At 36.1% G+C, this 24006-nt stretch overlaps 1 protein-coding gene across 3 annotated transcripts in view; it reads right to left on the reverse strand.

Moving 5' to 3' along the window:
• KIF16B (kinesin family member 16B) overlaps positions 1 to 24006 on the reverse strand; it is a gene marked incomplete at both ends in the record, with an annotated part of 259483 nt that overhangs the window by 26595 nt on the left and 208882 nt on the right. For all 3 annotated transcript variants that reach the window (XM_084248158.1, XM_084248157.1, XM_084248156.1), the window contains 2 exons: positions 3130 to 3213; positions 22822 to 22911. In XM_084248158.1, the coding sequence (XP_084104284.1) occupies positions 3130 to 3213; positions 22822 to 22911 (174 nt within the window). The remainder of the gene's footprint in view (positions 1 to 3129; positions 3214 to 22821; positions 22912 to 24006) is intronic.

Consider the following 24006-nt stretch of genomic DNA (forward strand, 5'->3'; position numbering starts at 1 on the left):
TTCCTATTACCTCCACAGCTTTTCTGCCTACATGTATTCCCCTGGGCTGCTATCTGGGTTTTAATGGTATGCATGAGCCCGGGAGGCATGTCAACGCTTGGGGAGTATTATCCTAATCTTCTGACAGTGTGATGGCAGGGTGCACCCACCACACACACACGTCCACGGAAATGGTTCTGGCAAGGCCACAGAGGCAGCAACAAGAAGATCTAACCACCTTAGAGATGGTGGTTAGAGAGATTTTATGGTCCTTTTTGAGCGAAAGTGTCATGCAGTATTTAAACATGAGTACATGAAGTATAAAGCAGTAACAGGCCAGATTCTGGGAAAACAAATCAGAATTGCAAAGTAACTTTATGTATGTGGAGTTGATTAAGTTCATCAGTAAGAGTTAGCATGGGAGGCCACATTAATATTCCTCCACTGAGCATTTTACTCACCCCAACCTTCTATGCTGCAATATGTTCAATGCTACAATTCCTGGGGTCCCATATTCCGATCCCCACCACTGTTACCACACACACAACTATTGTTCCTCTACCCAAGGTCAGAACTCAATCTCTAACACACCTCATGACAGAAATTTCTACTAATTCCCATCATCTATACAAATAGTTATTTTAACAGATTCAACTTATGTAACTTGGAAAATGTCAATCCGGTATCTTTGTATTGAATGTGAAAACATTTTTTACTTTTTTACTGATAAACTCAAAGTTAAGGTCCAAATCTTGGAAATATTTTAATAACAAGAAAGATCAAAACACAATTGAATGTTTCCTTAAAACACTGTTTTATACAGTTCTATCTGTTGCATTTCTGGATTTTAAAAACCATCAGATAATTCTTTTGAATAAACACAGCCTATATTACTGTGTTCTAATACAAACTGTATTCTCTTGGAATCCATCTTCTAGCACGGGTTTATGTATTTAATTATATTTCTTGGTTTCAAAAATTTAAGCATATGTTTTTAAAGGGAAAGAACTGTCTCATTTATCTTTACATGCTGCGAAATACCTAGCACTTTCTTCAGAATATACTGGAATTAAATAAATATAAATGAATTAAATTGAAAAGGAAGTACAGGAAAAAGAATTATGCTAATTTTCACATGAAAATACACTATATCAAACAGCAATTTAGGATGTCAGATTAAAAAGTCACAATATTCAAAGGAAATTAACAAGGAATCTCAGATTTTCACTAATATGAAGTTGAATTATGTTCATTCCTAGAAACCATAGTGTTCCAAGGTTTGGCTGTCAATATTAGGTGAAACACATTTAATTTAAAATGTAAGTGCCTATTTTCATGAGGCGTGAAATTCATTCAATAAAGGCTAACCCCATAGGAAACAAGAGTCACAACCAAGGGAAAAGATCCACATACCGGTACAGGCATTAACAGAAATGTTCATCAATAGCTGATGACTTAATAGGACTAAATGATTAAAGAGTTACTGAAAAAAAGATACATTCTACCTACAAGTACCAAGAATGAAAGAGTGCTCTGAACTCTGGTGACTCTGGAAGCTGGAATGGAAAGACGAGCGTCACCAATAGTTGTACTCACAAATGCATATCATATCACACAAAATACCCAATTTACCATGGGTATTTGCCATGTGAATTACATTAGAGCCCTTGTAGGATGGGGTAACAGTCTACATCCCACTGGTTTGTGTTATAAACTTGTTTTTTTTTTTAATTTTTATTTTTATATTCCCCATACAATTGTTATAAACTTATTTTTACATATGATTATTCTCCATGTTTCCATTAAAGGTGAATTAAGATAACTGAAACTGGTAAGGGTTAGGTAAAGAAAAACATCACTAGTTCTATTGCTATTTTTTAATTTTTTTTGTGTGTGATATAATCAAACCTTTATGATAGCTCAATCATATATGCGCACCATGACAATCTTCTGCTTGAAGGCAAATACTTCAATTAAGTATTAGGGTCATGTCCTCTCATAGGATGATTTTTAGAACCCTACAATGACCCATCCAAGCTCAGTCTGAACATTGCCAAGTCTTCTTCAAAAGTGCAACTGGATGATTTCACTCAAGTGCCTATAAAGCATGATCACACCCTCAAACACTTTCTCAGAATAGTTCTACATTGAAGATTTCAAAACTCTAATGACTCTCCTGGACACAATCTCCTAGTCTTCAATCTCTCTATACCTTCCACTTCTGCCCTTTTGCTCTTCCTGGAACCTCCTGCTCCTGGAAGTTTCCCTAACCCTTAGTTCACTGGCATTAAACGGATAGCATGGACAGTCTTTGCTAGCTGGCAGTCACTAGGAATAGGAATAGTAATTTTTATGTCATGCTTTACTAGTCAGAAAAAACCTCTGGTGTCATCTCTTATTTGATTTCACTTGAAATAGGTGACATTCTTAAAATGGAGACTGTATTATTTGTGATCTTATTCTGTTTGCCCAGTGGCTCACCATGCGAGGGTCACCAACAACAAAGGCCAAGCCCCTGCATACAGACTCAACCTCATTATCAACAGATTCCAACAAAATAAGCAACTCTATCCTAAAAAGAAATGCAAACTATATAAAGCAGTCAACAATGCGTATTGGCAGTAAGGCAGTTAGAAAAACAACAGTTGTGTTGAACCAAAGTTCGACATGCAGGTGGCTCAGAAGACTGAGTTAAAATAAATCAAACAAAACCTAACCATGATTAAAATAGGTATGTGTCTTTTTGTTTCCAACTATCTCGAAAAAGTAACAATCATGGAATACTATAACTCTTCAGCTAATTAATTCAAGTTTCTGCAACAAGCTTCGTACCCTCATCCTGTATTACCACACCATCTGTCGATGGTGAATATTTAGTTCTCACTCACAACCTGCTTCCTAACCCTTAGAATAAATGAATCTCCTTAAAAATCAGAGAAATGTTTTGTTAGATCAGAGTGGGATAAAGACTTATCTCTTAAATAAAATTATATCATTACTTTATAATATGCTGCTGCCATCTCCTATGTCAATGAAGCAGTACCTTCTTAATCATGAACAAGAGTGACAATGTTCAACAGGAGTAATTCTCACTGGTCAATCAGATGGCAATTTTTCTGTATGTAGAGAAAGTAGGTTTAATTCTATTACCTCTAAGTGACTTCGCCTCTCAGCAATCACACGTTCATCCTTGTTTCCAAACAGCTTCTTTGGAGGGAATTCAAGGGAAGCAAGCTGAAATACATATTTTACAAGTGATGATTAATATCACACTTATGATCTTTGAACTGTTGTTAGTCTATTATTTGGAATTTCTACCATGGGTTGAAGGAGAAAGAGAATGAAGTTTTAAGATGCTAGGCCCTCCCTTGCTTTGCTACCAACATACTGTGTGACCTTGAACAAATCAGGCGATTTTCCACAGCAGTTAAATAAGAAGGCAGAAGTATGGGAACTTAAAGAAAGGATAGACCTGAGTCTCAATATTTAGTCTCAGGCACAATTAGACTCTTTGCCAGATGGTGTATCACAACTTTCATTTTTTAAAAGTTTGTTCTTCTTCTAGTCCCTTTCTTATACCAGAAGTAAATTAATTTTGTGTGAGATGAGAATATGAAGACTCAACTTGCACACTATGTGAACATTTCATAAAATAGCTCATAGACCATTGCTAAGGTTCTTTCAACATTCTATGTTGCCTATTTTTTTTTTTCAGTTACAACTGCAAATGAAGACTGCCCATGTGAAGACTTCTCTGAATTTTCCGATCTTGTTTCCTACCAAGTAAAAGTTCAGAATCTGTTTTTAGCCAGGTCTTAAAGGTATAAAAATCATCATAAAAGAAGTTTTATTATAGAATCAGAGATAAGAAAGAACTCCATGACCTGTTGAAAATCTGATCAGTCAGAAATGTTTTAGTTGAATGAATGCTAAGCAGGAATAATTGCTGGTATTGATGGAATGCATATTTCCTTAAATTGTGAGGTTCAGAAAAATTGAGAGGACAATGAAGCATTATCAAGAAAAATTAACATTTCTCCCATAATATAGGTCACAATATGCCACAAAATTCCTATTTTATACTCAGGCAACTCTCTCAGTTGATTTATATTGCCACAGTGAGTGACAAAAATTAAGAACTAGCATCTGTATATACAGGACTTTGAAAACAGTATTAAAGTAGAATATATATGCAGAAAAATGCACACAAGTCAACAACTTGATGAATTTTCAACATCTGAACATACTGTAACTACCACTTTTACCAGGCACATAGTCAGCACCCCACCAAGCCCAAAAGTTCTCCCCTCCATATATTCCCTCCCCACCTACAAAAGCTGATGCTAGGGCCTCCCCTGGTGGCACAACGGTTGAGCGCTGGGCTGCGAAGCTGCCCGCAGCCACTTCAGCGCCGGTTCGATCCCCGGCCACCGGTGAGGGTCCCACATAGCGTGCAGAATTCTCCTGCCGTGCTGGCTGCTCCCCTCAACAGTGTACTTCGTCGGTCTGCCTATTCTGTTCCCCGCTCTGGCTCTGGTGAATTCTCTCACCCTCCAGTGCTTCTGACTATACCCAGTGATTGTATAAAATAAATAACTAAATCTTCAAAAAAAAAAAAAAAAAAAGCTGATGCTAGGCCAACTTCTAACAGCATAGTTTAATTTTCCCTATTTTGGAACTTCATGTAATAGTACTATAGAGTATGACTGCTTCAGTGTCTTAACCACTCGATCACATGTTGGGCATGGAATAGCAATAATCTGTTCATTCCTATGGCTATATAATGCCCCATTACATGAATACTCAGTAATTTATTAGTTCAGTCTCTTGTTGTTGGGCTTTGGTGAATTTTCAATTTTTGACTGCTATGAATGCACTGCTATGTATACTTCCTAGAGATCTTCTAATGAACATGTTCACATTTCTGTTGGTTAGGCTCTCATAAGTAAAAGTGCTGAGTCACATAGTACTCAAGTGTTAAGCAGTATTTGAAACTACCAAATGGTTTTCCAAAGTGGTTTTATTAACTGATACTTCCAGCAGCTGCAGTTGAGAGATGGAGTTGCTCAACACCCTCTCCAACACTTGACACAGTGGTCTTTTCATCTTAGCAATCCTGATGGATATGCAGTGATTTCTAGTGTGGTTGAAATGTATTTTGCCCTGGTGTTTAATGACGTTGAATACCTTTTCACATGCTTAGTGATCATCTGGTTAGTCATTTCTGGGAAGCATCTGCTCAACTCATGGCCATTATTTATTAGGTCTGCCATTTCCTTGAAGAGTAATTAACCTTTTCACTCTCTTCAAGGTGTCTTTATAGTTGCTTTTTAAAGTGAACTGATGCCAGATGTTTGTTCCTTTCATACTCTACTGCTCTTTCTGACAAAGTGGAGAAAGCTTGAGGCAGGTGGGATTTAGAATGTCTCCTTTTTTCACCAATACTGAATTTGATGCTGACATTCAACCTTAAAATCAGTTTAAGATAAAGTGAAACATCATGGGCAGTGAGATAAAACAATCCAGTTTGAATCTTGGCTTGCCTGCTAACTAGCTGTTTCTCTGAGTATTCTTGGCTAGAAAAAAAGGCAGACAATGATACTAAACTTCAAGTTTCTTGAAGATTTAACTAAGGAATGCCAACTGCACCTCACTACTATTGCTAGAGATCTGGAAACTATGTAAGCAGGGCACCACATCTCCCTGTTCTCTACTCCCCCTATCTCTGGACTGGCACTATGGCTTCCAGGAGTAAAGGGTTTTCTGCAGTTCTTGTCTCACGAACATATTTCCCATATGCTACAGTTTAGGGATGACAGGTACACCAGAGCTTGTCTTTTGGACTTCATGCAGCTTTGATTTCATCCTGGACCAATGTGTTTCCCCCTGATGCAGTCAAACAGCAAGCTTGGCAAGCATGATTTCACAGTTGGTTGTTTTGTCATTTTCTTATGTGACTGATGAGGTGATGTGGTTTCTGTCAGGGGGAATTTATAGTCACACTTGTACACACAACCAGCTATGGTGTGCTAAAAGGACTTTAAGCAGCTAAACCAGGTGGGGAACATGCATGAAAATTTGCTCGTAGTCAACAGCATTCCAACTTGAGACAGAGACTAATATTTTGTGCTATTAATACCTACTCTGTGAAATAACTACATATAAATTATGTATATACTGCTATTCAGAGTTTAAAAAAGGGCAAATTCAAAAGGCTTTTAGGCATAGAATCATAGGACCACAATATTTAACCATCTAACTTTAGAGACAAAAATAAAACAGGTCAAGATAAATACTCTCATTAAGAAGTAAGAGTTAAGTGACTTTGAAAGGCTCAAAGTCATGTGGTGGCAGAGCCAAGCTGAGGGATTAGGACTAAGTCTAGGTTTTCCATGATAATGTTGTAAAGGATGTCTACAGTATAGAGAAGAACCGCCTCTGAAGTCCTTGGGGATATAGCCCTGAGATAAAAGTAAGTAACCTTTCCTTAAGTGTACTGTGACAGACAGCTTCTAGGCAGTGACCAACAGTTGGAAGAAAAGTTGTCATTGAAAGCTCACTGAAGACCTGTATCTTGACAAAGGTTCAGTAACATCAGAGGGGATAACAGCAGGAGAGAGTGGTCTGAAAGGACTTTGCAGAAGTCTGTCCTGACACACAGGAGATGATTAATTAGATCCTATCACTTTAATCCTTTCATAATTAAAAAATAACAATGGTGGCTATCATTATACATAGTTGAAGTGTGAGAATGTTTCCAGGGAAAAAAGGAATGGGATCAGAGGCTTCAATGTAATTCATGATAGAATGAAATCTGCATCCCCTTGTCCTGTTGGTGGAGCTGAGACATGATCAAAAAACCAAGGCCATGGGGCAAAGTATTTTTTTTAAGCCTCCATTAAAATAATTATGTTTATGTCAGAAATAGCTTCCCAATTCTCTTCCCTCTGATAGAATGGGAATTCCATGTTTCCTTTTTAGACAATCTAAACAGTGCTGTTTATGTTTTGCTATACTTAAGCTCATAGGGTGAATGGGATTAAATTGTCAATTTTCTATGTTGATAATGGTTGAATGTCATCAGTTTCATCCTGTTAAACTTTCTATAAAACTTGGATGTTATTAAGCTACCGCTAGGCCAAAAATACATTTCCAGCTGCTTTACCTGCCAGGTATAAATACTCTTATTTGATGGACCGTTGACTGGCTAATATTGTCTAAACCAATATTCTTTCAAAAGACTATTTTTCTTAAAGGACTCAAAAATAAAGCAAAGCTAGGAAATATATGAAATATATTTGACAATGAAATAGACAAGGAGTTGCAAAAGCAGGGCAAGAGGCACAGCAGTCACTTGGGGACCACAGATGTTGACATAGAGCATATTATAGTCACACCCATAAAAGCATCTCATCTTTCAGAAAGAAATAAAAAAAATCATAATTTTTCTTTGGGTAAGGGGAAAGAGGGCAAGGATTGCTGCTTAATTCTTAAAATAGTAATTCTATAAAAATTCTTATATGTGTTTAAAGTCTAGGGTAAAAGAGGCCTGAACTTTTCTCTCCAGATACAAAGCTACAAATCCATTTACAAAACAGAAAAGCAAAAGCAATCCTTCATATGTTCCATTTCTAGATTGTGAATTATTTAAACTGTCTAGATATTCTTAAAAATGAATAATTTACTAAGATTGAAAGAGCCACTGGTCAGGACATATAATGTGCCTGGAGAAACCCCCCCCCCCCAAAAAAAAAAAAGCCAAAAAAACCTCTTTCATTTTGCTGAAAATGCTGCTGTCTGAAAAGTAATTATTTTCAATCAATTAAGATAAGAGACGTTCAACCAGAGGTATCTGGAATGGTCCTGGACTTCTCTGTTATTGTCCTACAGTCCTACAGTTGTTTGTTTGGTTCCTCATGTTATGCAGAAAATTTTAAATAAAATCAGTCTTACCTGAACATTTTCATTATTCTCAGGTTCTTTGCATTTGTCAATTTTCATTTTTATTGTCTCATTTTTTAAAAATCTAACAGATGGTCTGAATGTGATTTCCACTGTCAGGAACAGTAAACAGTATCTGTAGGTGAAGAAAGACTCTTCCCACCTATGGTTTCCTTTGTAACCTTTGAGAAAAGAAATAGTGTCCTACATTTCTACATATTTGTGAAGTTCTCTATTCTTCACAATAACTAAATTCGAAGGAATTGAGATAAACCATTCTGACCATGTAAAAATAATCCAGATATTAGGGATTCAGCAATGAGGAAAAATAATTCCCTTTTTATAAGCTTTCATTTCCATAAAGAGTAAGGACTATCATTTCTCCTTATAATTTCCATGAAGAGAGTTTTGTGTTGAAAAGTATGACTGCAACAAAATAATCTTTCTACAAGCCCTAAAATTTGATAGAAAAGTTTTGGTTAAAAAATAGTGAAGATTTTATTTGCTCGCCTCACCTCCTTCACAAACACCAAAGACCTTTTGATAAAAGTAAAGGAAACTCAATTTCCAGTGGCCAGGAGGAGGCAGGCCAGGCAATAGCCAGGGAAAGCACCATGGACAGAGCTGAAAAGAGGGGTTGCCCAAAGCCTCTCTTATCTCATCTCCAGATATCTGGCACCATTAGCTGCCTTACTAAATAGCATCCAAATTCTTCAGCATCTGGTCATACTGTGATTAAAGAGACAATCTGGGATAAGAAAAATGTAGGGACATTACAGCAAAGAGTAAGACAGCAGGGCTGAGGGAGTAAGAACCTGGATAATCACCTGACTCTAGTGTTAGAAGAAGGAAAGGCACCTATTTGCTTTATTGCCCCATATCATTGAACCCACAGCCCTCAGGAACATCACAAGAGAAGGCATATTTCAAAGTGAAGGGAAAAACTGGTGGAAAAAAAAGTTCACAAAAATTCTAAGGAAAGGTTTGGACCTACAGTAGGTTCTGTTCTTCTTTCTCTCCTGTTTGTCCTGGGTTTCCCTCAACAATTACTCCACTTTACCTAGACATGAGAAATATTCAGAAGGGATCAAAATTGGAACTGTGAACAAGAAGGGTGGGGTGAGGAGGTGTTGAATAAAATCATGAAAAAGCAGATGAAGAGCATGCACTAAAACAAAGTTTGGCCAGATGTGAAATAAATCAGATAAGACATGTATTCATAGTCTAAAAGAAATTACAAAAACTGCTTCTAAAAAAGAAGAAGTGATGCACAGACTGAAATAAGAGACTATAAGTGAGAAAAGGGCAGAAAAGTGAGCCAGATTTTTGAGAAATGGCTGGTGGTAGGACTGGGACAGGCAATCTGCAAGATGACCCTGAAGGAAGTAGTTGAAAACCAAAGTTTAATGATGGGAGACTTCAGAAAAAAAAATTGGCTTAGAACTGAAAATAAAATGATTGAGTAAACAATAAAATAAAGAAATGGAGAAGAGCTGACAAGTATTGCATGCAGAAGAGTTCCAAACAACTAATGTAGATACTCTGCCCTCAAGGAAGCACAACAAACCTCCCCATTTCTACATTTTGTATGGTGTATAGTGGCTTCCTTCCAAAGAGTACATTATAGGAAGAGGGGGAACCTGAATAATGACAAGGGAGAAACCTCCATCTGGTGATCAAGGTCAATATCAATCTGCTAAGTCATATTAATAGGGTATGTATGCTTTATATGGTATGATGATAGTCACTGTGTCACTCTGGTTTTTCTGCCCCAAACCCATGAGAAAAATAGCAGACAAATCCCAATTGAAGATATTCTGCAAAATACCAGTATTCCTCTAATTTGTCAAGGTCACTAAAAGCAAGGAAAGCATAAGAAACTGTCAAAGCCAAGAGGGAGCAGTAAAGAGACAAAAATCCTGAGTGTGATCCTGGAATAGAAAAAGGATATTAGGCAAAAACTAAGAAATACTCCAAAATATAGACTTTAGTTAATCATAATGTATCAATATTGTTTCACTAGAATGCAGTATACTAATATAAATTGTTAATAATTGGGAATGGAGTAGATGGAGTATATGGAAACTCTGTACCTTCACATTTTTTTCCTGTAAATTGCAAACTATTCAAAAAGGAATTCAGGTTTCTGATCTGATAAGTAAGAAGCTTATAAGTTGTCATTCCTGTCATCGAAACAAGAAAAAAAGAAAAAACTGAAAATCAACCACTCCTCTTTGCAGAGAATTGAGGTCAGAGCTCAAATTACTGACCTCAGATTAGAGGCAGATAACCAGAGAGAGAAACTAACACAGCTTAGTGGGTATACAAGATCACAACTGGACCTTTGCAGTACTACTTTAGACTATAACTGATGAATTGCTGGGAACTCAGTGCAGTCTAGTATAAGTGTTAAAACCTTTGAAGTGGCTAGTCTTAGGAAGGCCCATACTTTTGTGAGTTTTAGCTACAGAAGGAATACTAGAATCTATAAAGATGGGAGAAAAAGCCTCTAGGTTCCAACAGGAGGAAGGAAAAAAAAAAAACATTCTTAAAAATACCCAGAACTCTGTTCTCCGTAACAGGAACAATTTAACCACCTTGCCTTTTATCAATGACATGGGGAAACCAAGTCAGGCTCACTTAGAAGACTGAGGCCTAATCATAAGCCTATGGATCACACCTCTCCCCTACCCCACTGCAGGACTCCTGAATAACTTCCTGTAGTTATAGAAACAACTGCAAGCCTCAGCTCCTATTTAAGAAGACTCTAGGAAGCCCCAAAAAAAGCAATGTAAAAAACAAGGGTGCCAGAGGAAACACCAAGAATACAGCAAACACTGTCCTATTAACCCAGCCCTATAAACATGAAACCTCTCACTAAAGGTCTACCTACCTCAGTTCCTTTCACCTAGTACATCAGGTAGATCTTTCAAACAAAAAATTACAAGACACGCTAAAAGCCATCATTAACAAAAAAATCCATAGTCTAAAACTATTCTAAAATGAAAAAAGTTGATTGAAAAGAGAAAAATCAATACTAGCACACACCTTGCTCTCTCCCCATCCACCACCCTTCCCCCAACCTCCTCAAAAAAAAAAAAAAAAAAAAAAAAAAAAAAGGTGAGCCAGAAGAACTAGAAAGAAACAAAAGCAACAGTGAAACAAAAGCCCCTACAGAAGGAACAAAGGCAGACTGGACAAAATAAAAATACATATTAGTACACAGTGCAAAATGAATTGTGAAAGGGAAATAAAATGTGGTCCCCAAATTTTATACCTAGTCACAAACAGATACTCTCAAGCAGATAAGAACTCAGGTTAAACATTAAGCTAGATCTTTCAAAACTTACTGGATGACCAAAAATAACAACTAAGAGATAGCACAAAATTAAGATTTCAGGAATGGGGCCTCCCTTGGTGGCGCAGCGGTTGAGCGCTGGGCTGCAAGGCTGCCTGCAGCCTCTGCAGGGCCACTTTGTTCCCCCACTACCGGCGAGGGTCCCACAAAAAAAAAAAAAAATTTCAGGAATGAAGAAGCAATGGTTAGTAAAACAGTCTAAACTCAAAAATAAGAAGGAATTGTGCTTAATCTATGTACAAAAATGTGATAAAGTAAAGATATGTAATAATACATATTAATTTGGAAAGTGGAAGTAAATAAAGTGTAATTTTATATTTTTTAGAAGAGTCAATTGATCATTTATGATAGGGAAATACAATTTATAATTTGTAAATTGAAAACCAGAGAATGACATTTTAATATTTTTAAAGTCACATATTTTGAGGACTGGTGGTGAAGAAACATTAAATTTGAAGTTCAGCAATTCCTTCAATTTTACTTCATTTTCTTTTACTTCTGCTAAATTCAAGTTAATTTAAATTTAATGTTTGACATTAAAAACAGTGTATCTAGAATGAACCCAGTGATATAAAGTTATTTCATTCTTTCTTTTTCTCATTTTAATTTCTTTTTATTGATCTATATATCCATCCTTTCAGCTGTGCCTATTTAAGTACTAAAAAAATGTTCTTTAAATGGTAGCATTAATTATATTTAGGGAATGATTTTGGGTAATCTGTTGCTTTCTTATGTGAAATTTTTATAAATGAGCATGCATCATTTTTATAGAAACAATAAAAAGTGATTATTCTTTTTTAAAATTTAATGGAACAGTTAAATTAACACCAGATGTCTTTTTCTTTTAATAACCCGGGATTTGGGGCGATCAGATTTTAAGTCTCAACTCGGCAGAGTTGGCTGTATAATCCTGAACAACACAGAAAAACTTTCTGGTTCCTAGTTTCATCATCCATTAAAACGAAAGAGTTGAACTAAGATGTTTCAGCTCTGAAATTCTCTAACTCAGGTACTGATGATTAAAATCTATCTGTTCTGAGTTAGAAGTTGCATTTCACAGAGCGGGCAGAATTTTACCTATTATCTTGGCTATATGGCTTTTGAGGAATATACCTTAACTTCCTGTAAAATCTTCACAGCATTCTTATTTGAAGTAAGGCAAAGATGTGTAGGCAGAAAATAGATCCAATATAATAATGATACATGTTACTTTTTTAAGCTGCAGAATAGAAAAACGAGACATACAAACAGGAATGCAGTATTCATGAGAAAATTTTTAAAATGGCATCATTTCCTGCTATAGCCATTATCCTTACAGCATGAGTGGGAAATGATGCAGACATTTGTGATCTTATGGGAAAATTGTACATTAAAGTAAAAATGATGACTGAGGTCAAATAAATTGGATATTTGTGGGAGATAAGAAAGGTCTAGAGAACACTGCAAGAATATTTAACAACATCCCTATGGTCTGCTTCGTATAATTATGAAATTTGATTATGCAGAGTAAAACATAGGAAACAAAACAAATGAGGATTAAAAAAGCACATTTCGTTGTCCTAAAGAGAAAACAAAATGACAAGCTTGTGCTGCAATTCAGTAAATAAAACATGTTCTGATGATAAAAGGACTGAAATAAAAGCCATTAGAAAAATGAAATCAATAATTTTGAGGTCCACTGATTTCTAATGAAATTGTCTTCCTTCTTGAGTACTTGTGGAGTCTAAAACCTCAAGTTATTAGCTTTCTTTTGAATGTTCAACCAACTAGCCTCTAATTTTCAGATTGAAAAATAGACCTAGATGAAGAATTATCAGCAGAATCAGATAAGATAATTAGCAGATGCTTAGAACTAGCATAGTCATTTAATGGAATTATTTGTGAATCTCAGTTTTGGGAAAATGAAGACGGGTAACCAACCATCAAGTCAGTTAGTGATACAATATGCATGCACATTAAAAATACAGTCAGCATTCTCTCTGCTATTATAATATTTCTTAATGATCTCAGAGTGAAATTTTTATCTACAAGTTGGTTTTTCCATTTCTGATATTCAGTGAACTGACATGACCCAATTATCTTCTGAGAGTCATCACTCTCCAATCATAAATTCGATGTTAATTCCATTACAGCAAGATGGGTCGACTAGTCTGCTGCCAGCAACAAGACAAATTAAATGCAATGGAAAAATCTGCTTTTGTTAGAATCCTTTTCTCTCTTGGCCAAGTTCACTTTTTAGGTTAGCTGGACTCTGTATTAAGTCCAGGTGGCCTTGGAGGCAACAGAATGCATAGGTTTTGGTAAAATCATTATTCCTTTGGATATAAATAATGGCATCCTTCATATAAAAAAGAAGTTAGAATGAGTAATAACAAGTCTTGCTTATCTTTATGATTTTATAACATTTAAGCTGTTAAAATGATTACAGAACACTGGAAAAAAAAACAAAAACAGAACCAACTACTGAAGTATGGAACCTATAAGTAAATGGAGAAACATATTGTATTCTGTTACCATCTAATAAAAGTGATTTTATTGTCATTCCTGATTTACCAGGCATTTTCCTTTACTCCTTTAATACTTGGCTACTTAACTAGTAACCAGTTCTTAAAGATAAGAAAATATTCTATATGGCACTTCTTATTGGTCAAATCAAAATAACCTTTTACAAGTAGACACATCTATATAACTGAGTGTTTGAAACATCCACACCCTGCAGGTCTATGGCTATAAATTCAGCCACTCCAGCTTTTGAGAAATGCAAATAATGAAAACTCATCAAAGGGTTGCCATAATTCTCACAGCTGACTAGATGGAAGCATTTCCGACTACTCAAAATTAATAGCGGCTCCCAAGGCCTTAAAAGAACAGCTGTCACTGAGAAATATACTCACAAACAAATAAGCAATTCTCCTCCAAGTTTGATTTGTTAGAGGCATGAAGCAGCAACTCTTCAGGACAACCTAGATGGATTATTTAGGAGCAATGAGCTGCCTTTAGACCTGTGATGTGGTAACTTAAGCATATTGGTATACAGTATTTATGAGCACCTGTTATATACATAGCCCAGAGTTTGGCACATACTAGACTCTCATTAAACATCTGCTGAATGAATAGGCAAAGCAGCATTCTTTGCTGGGGGCAACAGCAGTTATAAATGGGGCATATCATTAACAGGAATTGTTGTTCTGGTATCCATGAAGAGCTAAAACTTGAAGATTCTTATATATAAAATAGTTGGAAATGCAGTTAGGACTGCACCAACTTCATTATACTTGGTATAAAGATTACAAATTTTCCACATAAACTCTCATTCTCCCCAAAGCCAGTGTCATTTTCATTAATGCATGAGCCAATAAAGAGGGGAGAACACTCATGTAGGTCACAGCAACTTTTGAACATATGAAACATTTCAGAACTGAGAGAATACTGCATTTTTAAGAATAACTATGCAGTTGAACTGATTCAAATGTTTATATTTTCTACCTTTTAGTACATTCAATATAAGAAACCCAATTTCTAGTTATCATCCATGGACTTGCTATGCATCCATGAGAACAAATTTTCTTATTTTTTGACTCATCTGGAAAATTATGAAAATGTTCCTGTCTAAAATGAACAGAGAGGGAAAATCAGGAAAAAGAACATCAGATTAGGAATCAGGAAATGTGAACTTTGCCTAATCCCCAAGTCTCAATGTGACTGTAAGCAAAACTCTCTGTAGCTATTTAATTCCTCATTTAAAATGAAAAAAAAAAAAAAAAAGGACTACTCAGTCTTTAAGGTCCCTTGGAGTACTTAAGTTATGGGCAAGAAGTTTCTTGTTGGTTACAGAGAAAAGTCTGATATAAACCCATGTTCCGTGGTCTTTGGTTATTAAAGAAACAACCAACATACTTTCATCACATAGTTTAAACTAGCTTGTCACTAATTTCTGGAAATCACCTTTTAGATTTGGTGATTTAATGGGACAGAAAATGACAGACAGCATCTTAGCCAACGTCCAGACAATATCACTTGGGTATCTTTTCCCCACTACACCGTCTCAACCCCATATCAGATAACTGAATCAGAATTTGGTGGGGCCACATATTTTGGGAAAGATTCCCAATTAATTGTTGCCTTCTGCTCCCCTACCCACCCTTAAAGGCAGTAATTTAAATACTGTTTATCTATCCGACTGAGAGAAAGGAGTGCTACAAACTATACAGTGAGATGCCTGCATCTCTGATCACACACCCGGTCAGTAAGCTGGCAGCTTTTGCCTGCATAGCTGTTTGCTGTTTAAAAATTCAAGAAGGCTGAGGGCTTGGTGCAGCTGAATTTATCTAAGGTTTACTGGCTGCTCCCTGTGGCTATGGTTGGTAGCATTATAATTTGGGTGGTGAGTAGATTTGCAATTTTAATATTAAATTTGGAATCCTAGTTATAAAACTGTTTAAAATGCACTTCAATGATGGATGGTAAATAACTGTCCAAGACAAATACAAGGCCAATAGCCAGTTTCTTTTCCTTCTCATTTTTGGTGCTGCTTTGGGGAAATTACTTGGAAAATAAAGAGGTGAGAAATGGTTCTATCAGCACAAACTGAAAGTCCATATACAAATGAAACAACCTCTTGCCTAATCATTTTCTTCCCTCCCATCGGTATTTGGTGAACATCCAGAGACTGCCAGATGTGAGAAAATGGTTAGTCTAACACAGTAATCTTTCATTTGTACTCAAAGTCTCTGAAAATACTTCACTCCCTCAGTTCTGCAGGGAGAAGGAAATCCCCTTGGGGATGTGACTGATCCAGGTAGGTCCTTTTTGACACTCAGGGACAAATGACGCACTGTGATAACTCAGTTATGAGCAGACAGGCAACTCGGCCTGTTCCATGTAACTTTTGCTTACTATGCACAGGCATTAAAAGTCCTCTAAGTATTTGTTTTGATGGTAGATTTTAATATGTAAAAAGTCCCATTTTCATGGTTCATCCTCTGACCTCTAAATAGACTAACACAAGTTTCCTTCTTAATCGCTCCTAGCTAAGATTATAAAAGGATCCTTAATGATCAATTCCAATACTTAACTGCTTTTACTATGAGATGATTCTCTTAAGAGGTAAGGTGTCTACTACGTTCTAGTATATGGAAAGGAAGACTCTTTGTTAAAAGTACTAAAATAAAAGCATCTGACAATAGGACAGGGCCTGCATCTCTGAACCTCTTAGAACCAGCAGCTCTGAGAGACTCCACTCTGTAGCTCCATCCAATATATTCAGAGTCCAATGGACCCATCATCTAAAAGGGGAAGTAGGAACACCAAGTCATCATGACTATTTCCACTGGTTGAAAAGGGGATGCAGTTCCAAAGTAGTCTCTTTTTTTAGCTTCTTGACGAGTTGTATTTCCATCTTCACGGTCTTTCTCTCACACTGTGATCTGAATCCACAGATAAACTTCAAGAACACTAGACATAAGCAGTCACTCTGCCTCTTTCACAGAGAAAAAGAGAATATTTAACGGACTTTGTTTCTGAATACATAATTTGATTGATATTTGTAATGCTTATGCTGATTTTATTAGAGAAAAATACATAGTTTTCATGTTGATTAACAACACTATGGAAATGATTTGCAAGATAAAATTTCAAAGACATCCTCTCTAGCAGATGTTACATAATACTTCACAGTTGTTTTCAATAACATTTTATCTGAGTCTTTCACAATCTTTTACAAACTGGCTGTGGCATTATAATTTTACAGATGTGGAATCTGAAAACCCAAAGTTTAATTTGATTAAGATTCCTTACAAGGTCAATGAAGGGGAGCAGAGAAGGAAGGCCAGAAGGAGCTATTATCTTGTACAATACATGTCAGTACAGCAAGAGGACAAATTAATTCAAGACAAAAGTGAAACTTATTTAGGATCCAGCTGAAACTACTAAGCTTAAAAAAAAAAGAATAAAAATAAAACAATTGAAAAGCCTTGAATAATATAGCACCCAACAGTGAGAACATAGCCTACTCTATAGAGTGAATCTGAAAACAGAATAGACACATCAGCACTAAGATCATCATTCCCTTTCATATTCTGAATTCAGAGAATTCAGTTTTCTTTTTCTATTCATGGAATTTGTTACCACACAAAAATAATGGATTAATTTTTCTTTAGTTTCTAACTTTTCCCTGCCCTTAATCCCTACCCCCCCCAAAGTTTTATAGCACTTTTTGTCCTTTCAAGTCATAAATTCATTTTTCTTGTAATAATCCTAAATATATTCATTTCATTTTCCTTAAAGACATATATGTAATAATCAACAACTCCTTATTGTTTTAACTGGTTCACCTAAGGCATCCCTGAGGGGTCTCAACTGACCTGTATCTTGTTCTGTTTAGGGAGGCATTGTGGGAAGTAATTAAGCAAAGGAATGTGGGTAAAAGGGAGATTAGAAGACTTAGCTAAAAGATAGTTACAGAATTCTTAAAACCTTACTAATTGGGTGAATGTCTTCAGGGCCCTCAATCTACTCAATTTCTGTGTGTTCCTTCCTATTTTTTTTCTTTTAATAAATTAAGTCACAATAAAAGCCTTAAATAAAAAACAGTTGAGAAATTACCAAATTTCTTCACCGAGCAAGTCTGCAAAGGTGGATCAGAGACATGTAGATATTTTTATGAATGTCCACAGGGAAGTAGTACAGGAACAAAGATCTAGAAATTTCCATCAAAAGGATTCTGGAAACCTGATAAAATCATATGCCAAGTTTGTTACTAGGCACCATTCCTCATGGCAAAATGATGTATTGCTTGTGGACTAGGGAAACGATAGGTACCTGGAGGGAAGTCTTAGTTTGAGGTTTCTCACAGTGAGAGACTCCTGTAATTCAGCTAGTTCCTTGTAGGGACTCTAGAAGTTCTCCCTGTGGAGCTTTACCCAGAGATACTGGCTTCCTTGTGGTACCGGATTTTATGTCATAACAATTTTGAATCTGTTCAACACAGATCTCATTTCCTAGCTCTAAACTATCACTTGAGAGAGATGGAGCAAAGAGATAGCTCCTCTGACAGCTGAATGGACAACAGCAGACACTGCTGCAAGGCCCTCTTCAAGTCTTGGCCCTGCTGGGAAGCAAAGGCCCCTGTTTTATACCTTCTCAGGTCCTGTGATGTTCAGTATAACTTACGGGAGTCCTGAGAGAATTAAAGTTTAGTTGAATCTAAGAACACCACCTGCAGGAATTGTAAATGTTTATTTACTTCAGAGGGTCAGAGTAAGAAAAATGTTCAAATTCATGCATGTATCTTTGAATAATTTCAATCTTTTACCATAAACTTGTAATTTATTATTTGAAGAGATTACTGAAAGAAAAAAAAATCTCCATGAAGGTAAATGTCAAATCAAATTGCTTTAGAGGTATACCCCCCAGGAGAACAAGGCAAAACTCCAGAAGGAAATGTGAATAAATAGGCTGTAACTTTACACAAACTTTCAAAAGATTATAAGGTACATAACAAAACTAAAGTTCCAGGGTAAACAAAAAGTCTTTGCACCTTCACAAATATACTATAAATTCTGCATGTTTTAAATTGAATGATTTTTTGCAATATTTTCCCAGCTTGATTAAAATTTGGACCCTTGTAGGATTAGGTAAGATTTATGTATATTACTGAGAATTATCATCAACCATTTTGTTACCTTGCAATTAAGAGAACAGCAGTAGTTCTCTGCTTGTATAGAAATAGAGTCCAATCTGGTGAAGGAGTAAAGTAAATAAAACTTGTTCCCATTTGGCTATGAAACAGACATCCCTGAGAGGAAATTTTCAGTATGCTTCTGTATGAACTCCCTGGCTTTCCTAAAGATATCATGTCTTCAATAAGTCATATGATTTCTAGGATGCTATTAGGTAAAATAGGCCATCTGAGCTAGATGGCTATATCAAAAAGATTAACATACACAGAGAGAGCAATAATTTGAATAATAAGAATAACTAAATTGATATAACTAGATTGATATATTTCTGATAAACATATTATTGACCTCAAATTCCAACAAACACTGAGAAAGGAAGATGATGTGAATGAAGCTAGACTACACACACAAAAAAAGTCAAATTCTCAGGTAAAAATATAGTGATACCTTGATATTTAAGCTTTATCTTGAAAATGTTAAATAGGCAATAGTGTTCTGTCACTGAAATAAAATTTACCAAGATCTACAATGACATGCTAATGTGCTTTTGAAGATATTTTTTCCTACTTGTATTTTATTGGTAGCTTAGAAATAAGAAACAAAGTGCCTGGACTTCTACAATGGCTTCTGCTCACCAGTTGTGTGACATGAGGGAAGTCTCCCACTCTAACCACAGGAGATCGTGAATGGCAATAAATGTAGCACACACCCTAGACATGGCAATCACTCAGTGAAAGATGAGGAAAGAGGTCAGATTGTGGTTATAAAAAAGATCAAGAGCACACACATACCCTGCCCCAGGGCTTTATAATTAGCACAGCTTCCCTTTCTACATGCTGTGTTGGTTTTGGGGTCTTACCACATGGTTTCAAATCACTACTCACATTCTCTCTCATTCAAAGATACGCATACACATGACTATTGGTTCTTTTTCATAATGTTTTTTTTGTTATGAGAAAAATTCTAAGTCACAAAGTTGCAGTCAACATGGGAAAGCAATTTCTATTCTTGGTTATCATTTAGATCATGAGTCTGCCTTGAGGAAAAGGGTTTCTGTAAGAGGTCATCTGTGAAGAGAAGAGAAACTCCAGCTGAGTTTCAATGTTCAATTTGTAATATAGAAAGTGGTTTCCCACAGCACCAGGAGTAAAATTCAAGGCTTTATGTGACCAATTCTTTACCATTTCCCTGCCCTCATCTCTATCACACTTGCCACTTCTCACAGGTCTTTTTGTCTCTAAAAATGCCAAGCTTGGTCCCACCCCAGGGCCTTTGTATTTGCTTCTCTCGCCGTTTAGGTTTTTGCTCATCACTAGATTTTCACACCTAGCTCTCTCTCACAATTCAGTCTTTGGCTCAAAGCTTTCAGAAAAGCTTCCCCTGCCTGCCCATCTCAAGCAGCCCATGCCCAGTCCTCCTGTCACACTGTCACACTGCCTTGTTTTATTTTCTCCATGGCACATGATATCCAAAATTATCTTATTTGTTTGTCTGTTTGTTCATTGTCCATTCCTTCTGCTTCATAAGTGGGGGGAATGTGGCTGTCCTGATACCAACTGCAGAGCAGAGTGGCTCCATCCAGATTTATGAGTGAATCAATGAATAAAATCAGCAGGATTGTCCTCACTTGGAGTTAATTTTTATTTTAGCATATATTTAATATAATCTTTTCTCCTTTGAAAAGAATTTTACATAAGTGATCTTCTCTATTTACTAATCTTGCCTGGTACCAAGCAACCTCTTCAATTTACTGTTTCAAATGGTTGTTAACCTCAGGTAAGTTGTTTCTATTGTATAATTAAGGGTTGCTGCTGCTTGTTCTGAATTCTTCTGTGTTTTACTGACTAGAATTGTGTGTTGTTAATGATCAACTCATTTAAATATTTTTCACATAATATTTCAACTAAAATGCCATTTCATCAGAGTCCAAACCTGAAGTGACCTTACACTAAAGAGCCCAACACCTTCCACCTCACCATACTTTATTTACTTTTCCTTCAAGGTGTGTATCTTATTTAAAATGGCAGCTGCCACCTGGCATGTTTACTGTTTAAGAATTAGTTACTATTTTCTTCCTTCTTTGTAGTTAGCCTTGTTTAAGAGGAATTTAAGATTTATAAGTGGAAAGATTTATATTTGGCTTTCAGTTCATTAATATATTACTAGAGTCTACAAAATTGTGACTACAGAGTGCACTGAACCAAGGAAAGAACTGATACCAAAGCATGGAATGAATCACACACACACACAAACACACACACAATCACACAATGCATAATCCTGGCCAAGCTTGTGTCCTTTCAAGTAAATTATTTTTTCTCACAATTTCTCAAATTTGGGGAAATTTACTATGTTAACATAAAAGTCTACATATTATTAAAGAATTGATGTAGTAACTTACAACTAAGCAGTTAATGAGCTGCATAGCTAACTTTAAAATCAAGTTGCTCTGTTCATTCAAGATATACACAATACTTCCACATTTTTATTGTCAGTGTTAGCTTGGGACATGAAGGATAAACTGCAGAAACAAAGTTAATTTGACTTTCATGCAGTTACTTCATGAATTGAAGGCAGGAGAACACTGAATTATAAATCATACCTGATGTCTTCTGGCTTTTTAAAACTTGAATAGTATTATGAAAGCTTGACAATAAAATTTCAGAGATAATCTGACCTGTACCCCTGTCATCTACATATCAAAAAACCATTTTGTTTACAAAGGTATTTCTCTTTATATTGTATATCAGATAAAAAGGGGTTGAAGACATAGAAATGCTAGAACATTTACTTTTTTTTTTTAATATTAACCTAGTTAGGGACAAATGTCTAAATAATTTTTTAGGATTTCATAAGAAGCTATCAAAATAGTTCTGAAAAGCAACAGTCAGTGTAAGACTACAACTACTGACTGATCTGCAGTCAGTTCAAACCAAAATTCACAATGATACAAAGGTTTCTGTTGAAATAAAATAATAATTATAGCAATACATTCACCAGAGAAGCACAATGATTTTAGGAATACGTTTCTTAGCTTAAAACTAGCTTTAGTCTAAGAAAACAAAGATTATTAATGTATCAATACACTCTGCACTGGATCTTAATGCATGAAAAAATGCCTCTTTGCTTCTAAATAATTCCATATTCACCACTTCTCCCCTCCGTGTTCAATGACAAATTAACTTTTATAACTTGACTTTTCATTAAGTGGAAGTCTTAGCATTAATATAATCTTTTTTAAGAGAAAAAAGGGAAAATCTATACTGAGGAATTTATTACTATTTCATTTTAATAGGTCTCACAGTTGAGAAGTTATAAATTGATTAAAATATTTATTTAAGTCATCGTAAAATTTATAAAAAGGACAGAATTCATTTACTCTGACTTTCAAAATCATATGCTGAGAAAATGTTTAAACGATGTAGAACAGAAATAGAACAAAGGACAAAACTTAAAAGTTATCTTTGGGCCTCCCTGGTGGTGCAGGCAGTTGAGCGCAACACTGTGAAGCTGTCTGCAGCCTCTGCAGTGCAGGTTCGATCCCCACCAGCCTCGTAGCAACCCACATGGTGAGCAGACCTCTCCTGTCATGCCCGCTGCTCCCCTCAGCAGTGTATTTCGTCAGTCTGCCTGTTCTGTTCCCCGCTTTGTCTCTGATGAATCCTCACCCTCCCGTGCATAAAATACCCCGGTTCTTGCATTAAAAAAAAAAAAAAAAAGTTTTCTTTGACTGATGAGTAATCGATATAAAACCTAATGACACCTGTCAACTACCACCTAAAGAGATGACAATGATAATCCTATCAGCTTATTAACTTTAGTAAACAAATGTTCTTAATGGGAGATAATTATTTCATTACTTACCTCTGCATATTTTAACTTCAGTGTCTTATGCATTTCTCGAAAACGACTATACCGCCTGAATACCGACCATGTCTCATCTAGGACGGTGATCTATTAACCAGGAAAATAAAAATAAGTTAGCATTAATTAGATAAAGTAATTAAAAATAATTTTAAAATAATTTAAATATTAAATAAAAAAGTGACGAACATGTAACATTTCTCTAGAGTTGAAAACATTAATCTAGTTGCATAAACAAGACATATATAGTAATTATACCGTAGGTAAACATGCATTTCTCGCTCTCAAATCTGATTATAAGCAGCATGTGTCCATGTGAAATGAGGAGCAGATACCGCTGCATGGATTGTAAAATGTGTCCCTTAACCCTCCCTGGTCGCAAGGGAAGTCAACCCACAGGATGACCTTTCTGTCATGGCAATGTACTCACACATGTCAGGCTGGTTACCAGATGCCACCACAGTACACAGGAAAGGAAAAAAAGAGGAGAAAAAATACTTTCTACATCTCAATAATTCATAGCACAAAACCCACACAATTTATTTTGGTTTTTTTCCCAAAGGGAAAATTCTCAATGCAGCCTTTGACAGCAGTTCAACTTTAGTTCTATTGAATGAGCTTACTGAGGTGGGAACTCGATCACACATGACCTCACATACCAAGGTGACAGGAGAGGCTGCTGGAGACCATCAGGACTCACAATCACACCTAAAGCACAGGCTAGTGAGTCCTCTCTCAGCTTCCACTTCTTTACTGAGCTCAGACCCATTTGCTCAATTTAAAAACAGCTTTCTTCAGATGTCACACAAGGCACCTCAAATTCAACTTGTCTAAATCTGAACTGAACAACATCTCCCTTGTTTAAACAGCAAAACTCCTCTGGAGTTCTTCACGTCAATGTATTTCCCCACCATCTACCATGTCACGCCACTCACTGAAGTTACTAATCTGAACAAACTGAACAACCTAATAACTATTCTGAACTAATCTGAACTAATCTGAATAACTGAACAAACACTATGTGAGTTTTTCATCTCCTAAATATCCCTAAAGCTCTCCCTGATCCTGTGTGGCCCCCACCATCTTACTACTCAAGGCCATCAGGTCTCGTGTGGCCTCTGCCAAATGTGCCTCTCCATTCTCTTCTTGGCACAAATGACAGGGGAGCCTCTAAAACATAAATCT

Source organism: Talpa europaea (genome assembly GCF_964194135.1).
Source record: "Talpa europaea genome assembly, chromosome: 11".
NCBI classification, from domain to species: domain Eukaryota; kingdom Metazoa; phylum Chordata; class Mammalia; order Eulipotyphla; family Talpidae; genus Talpa; species Talpa europaea.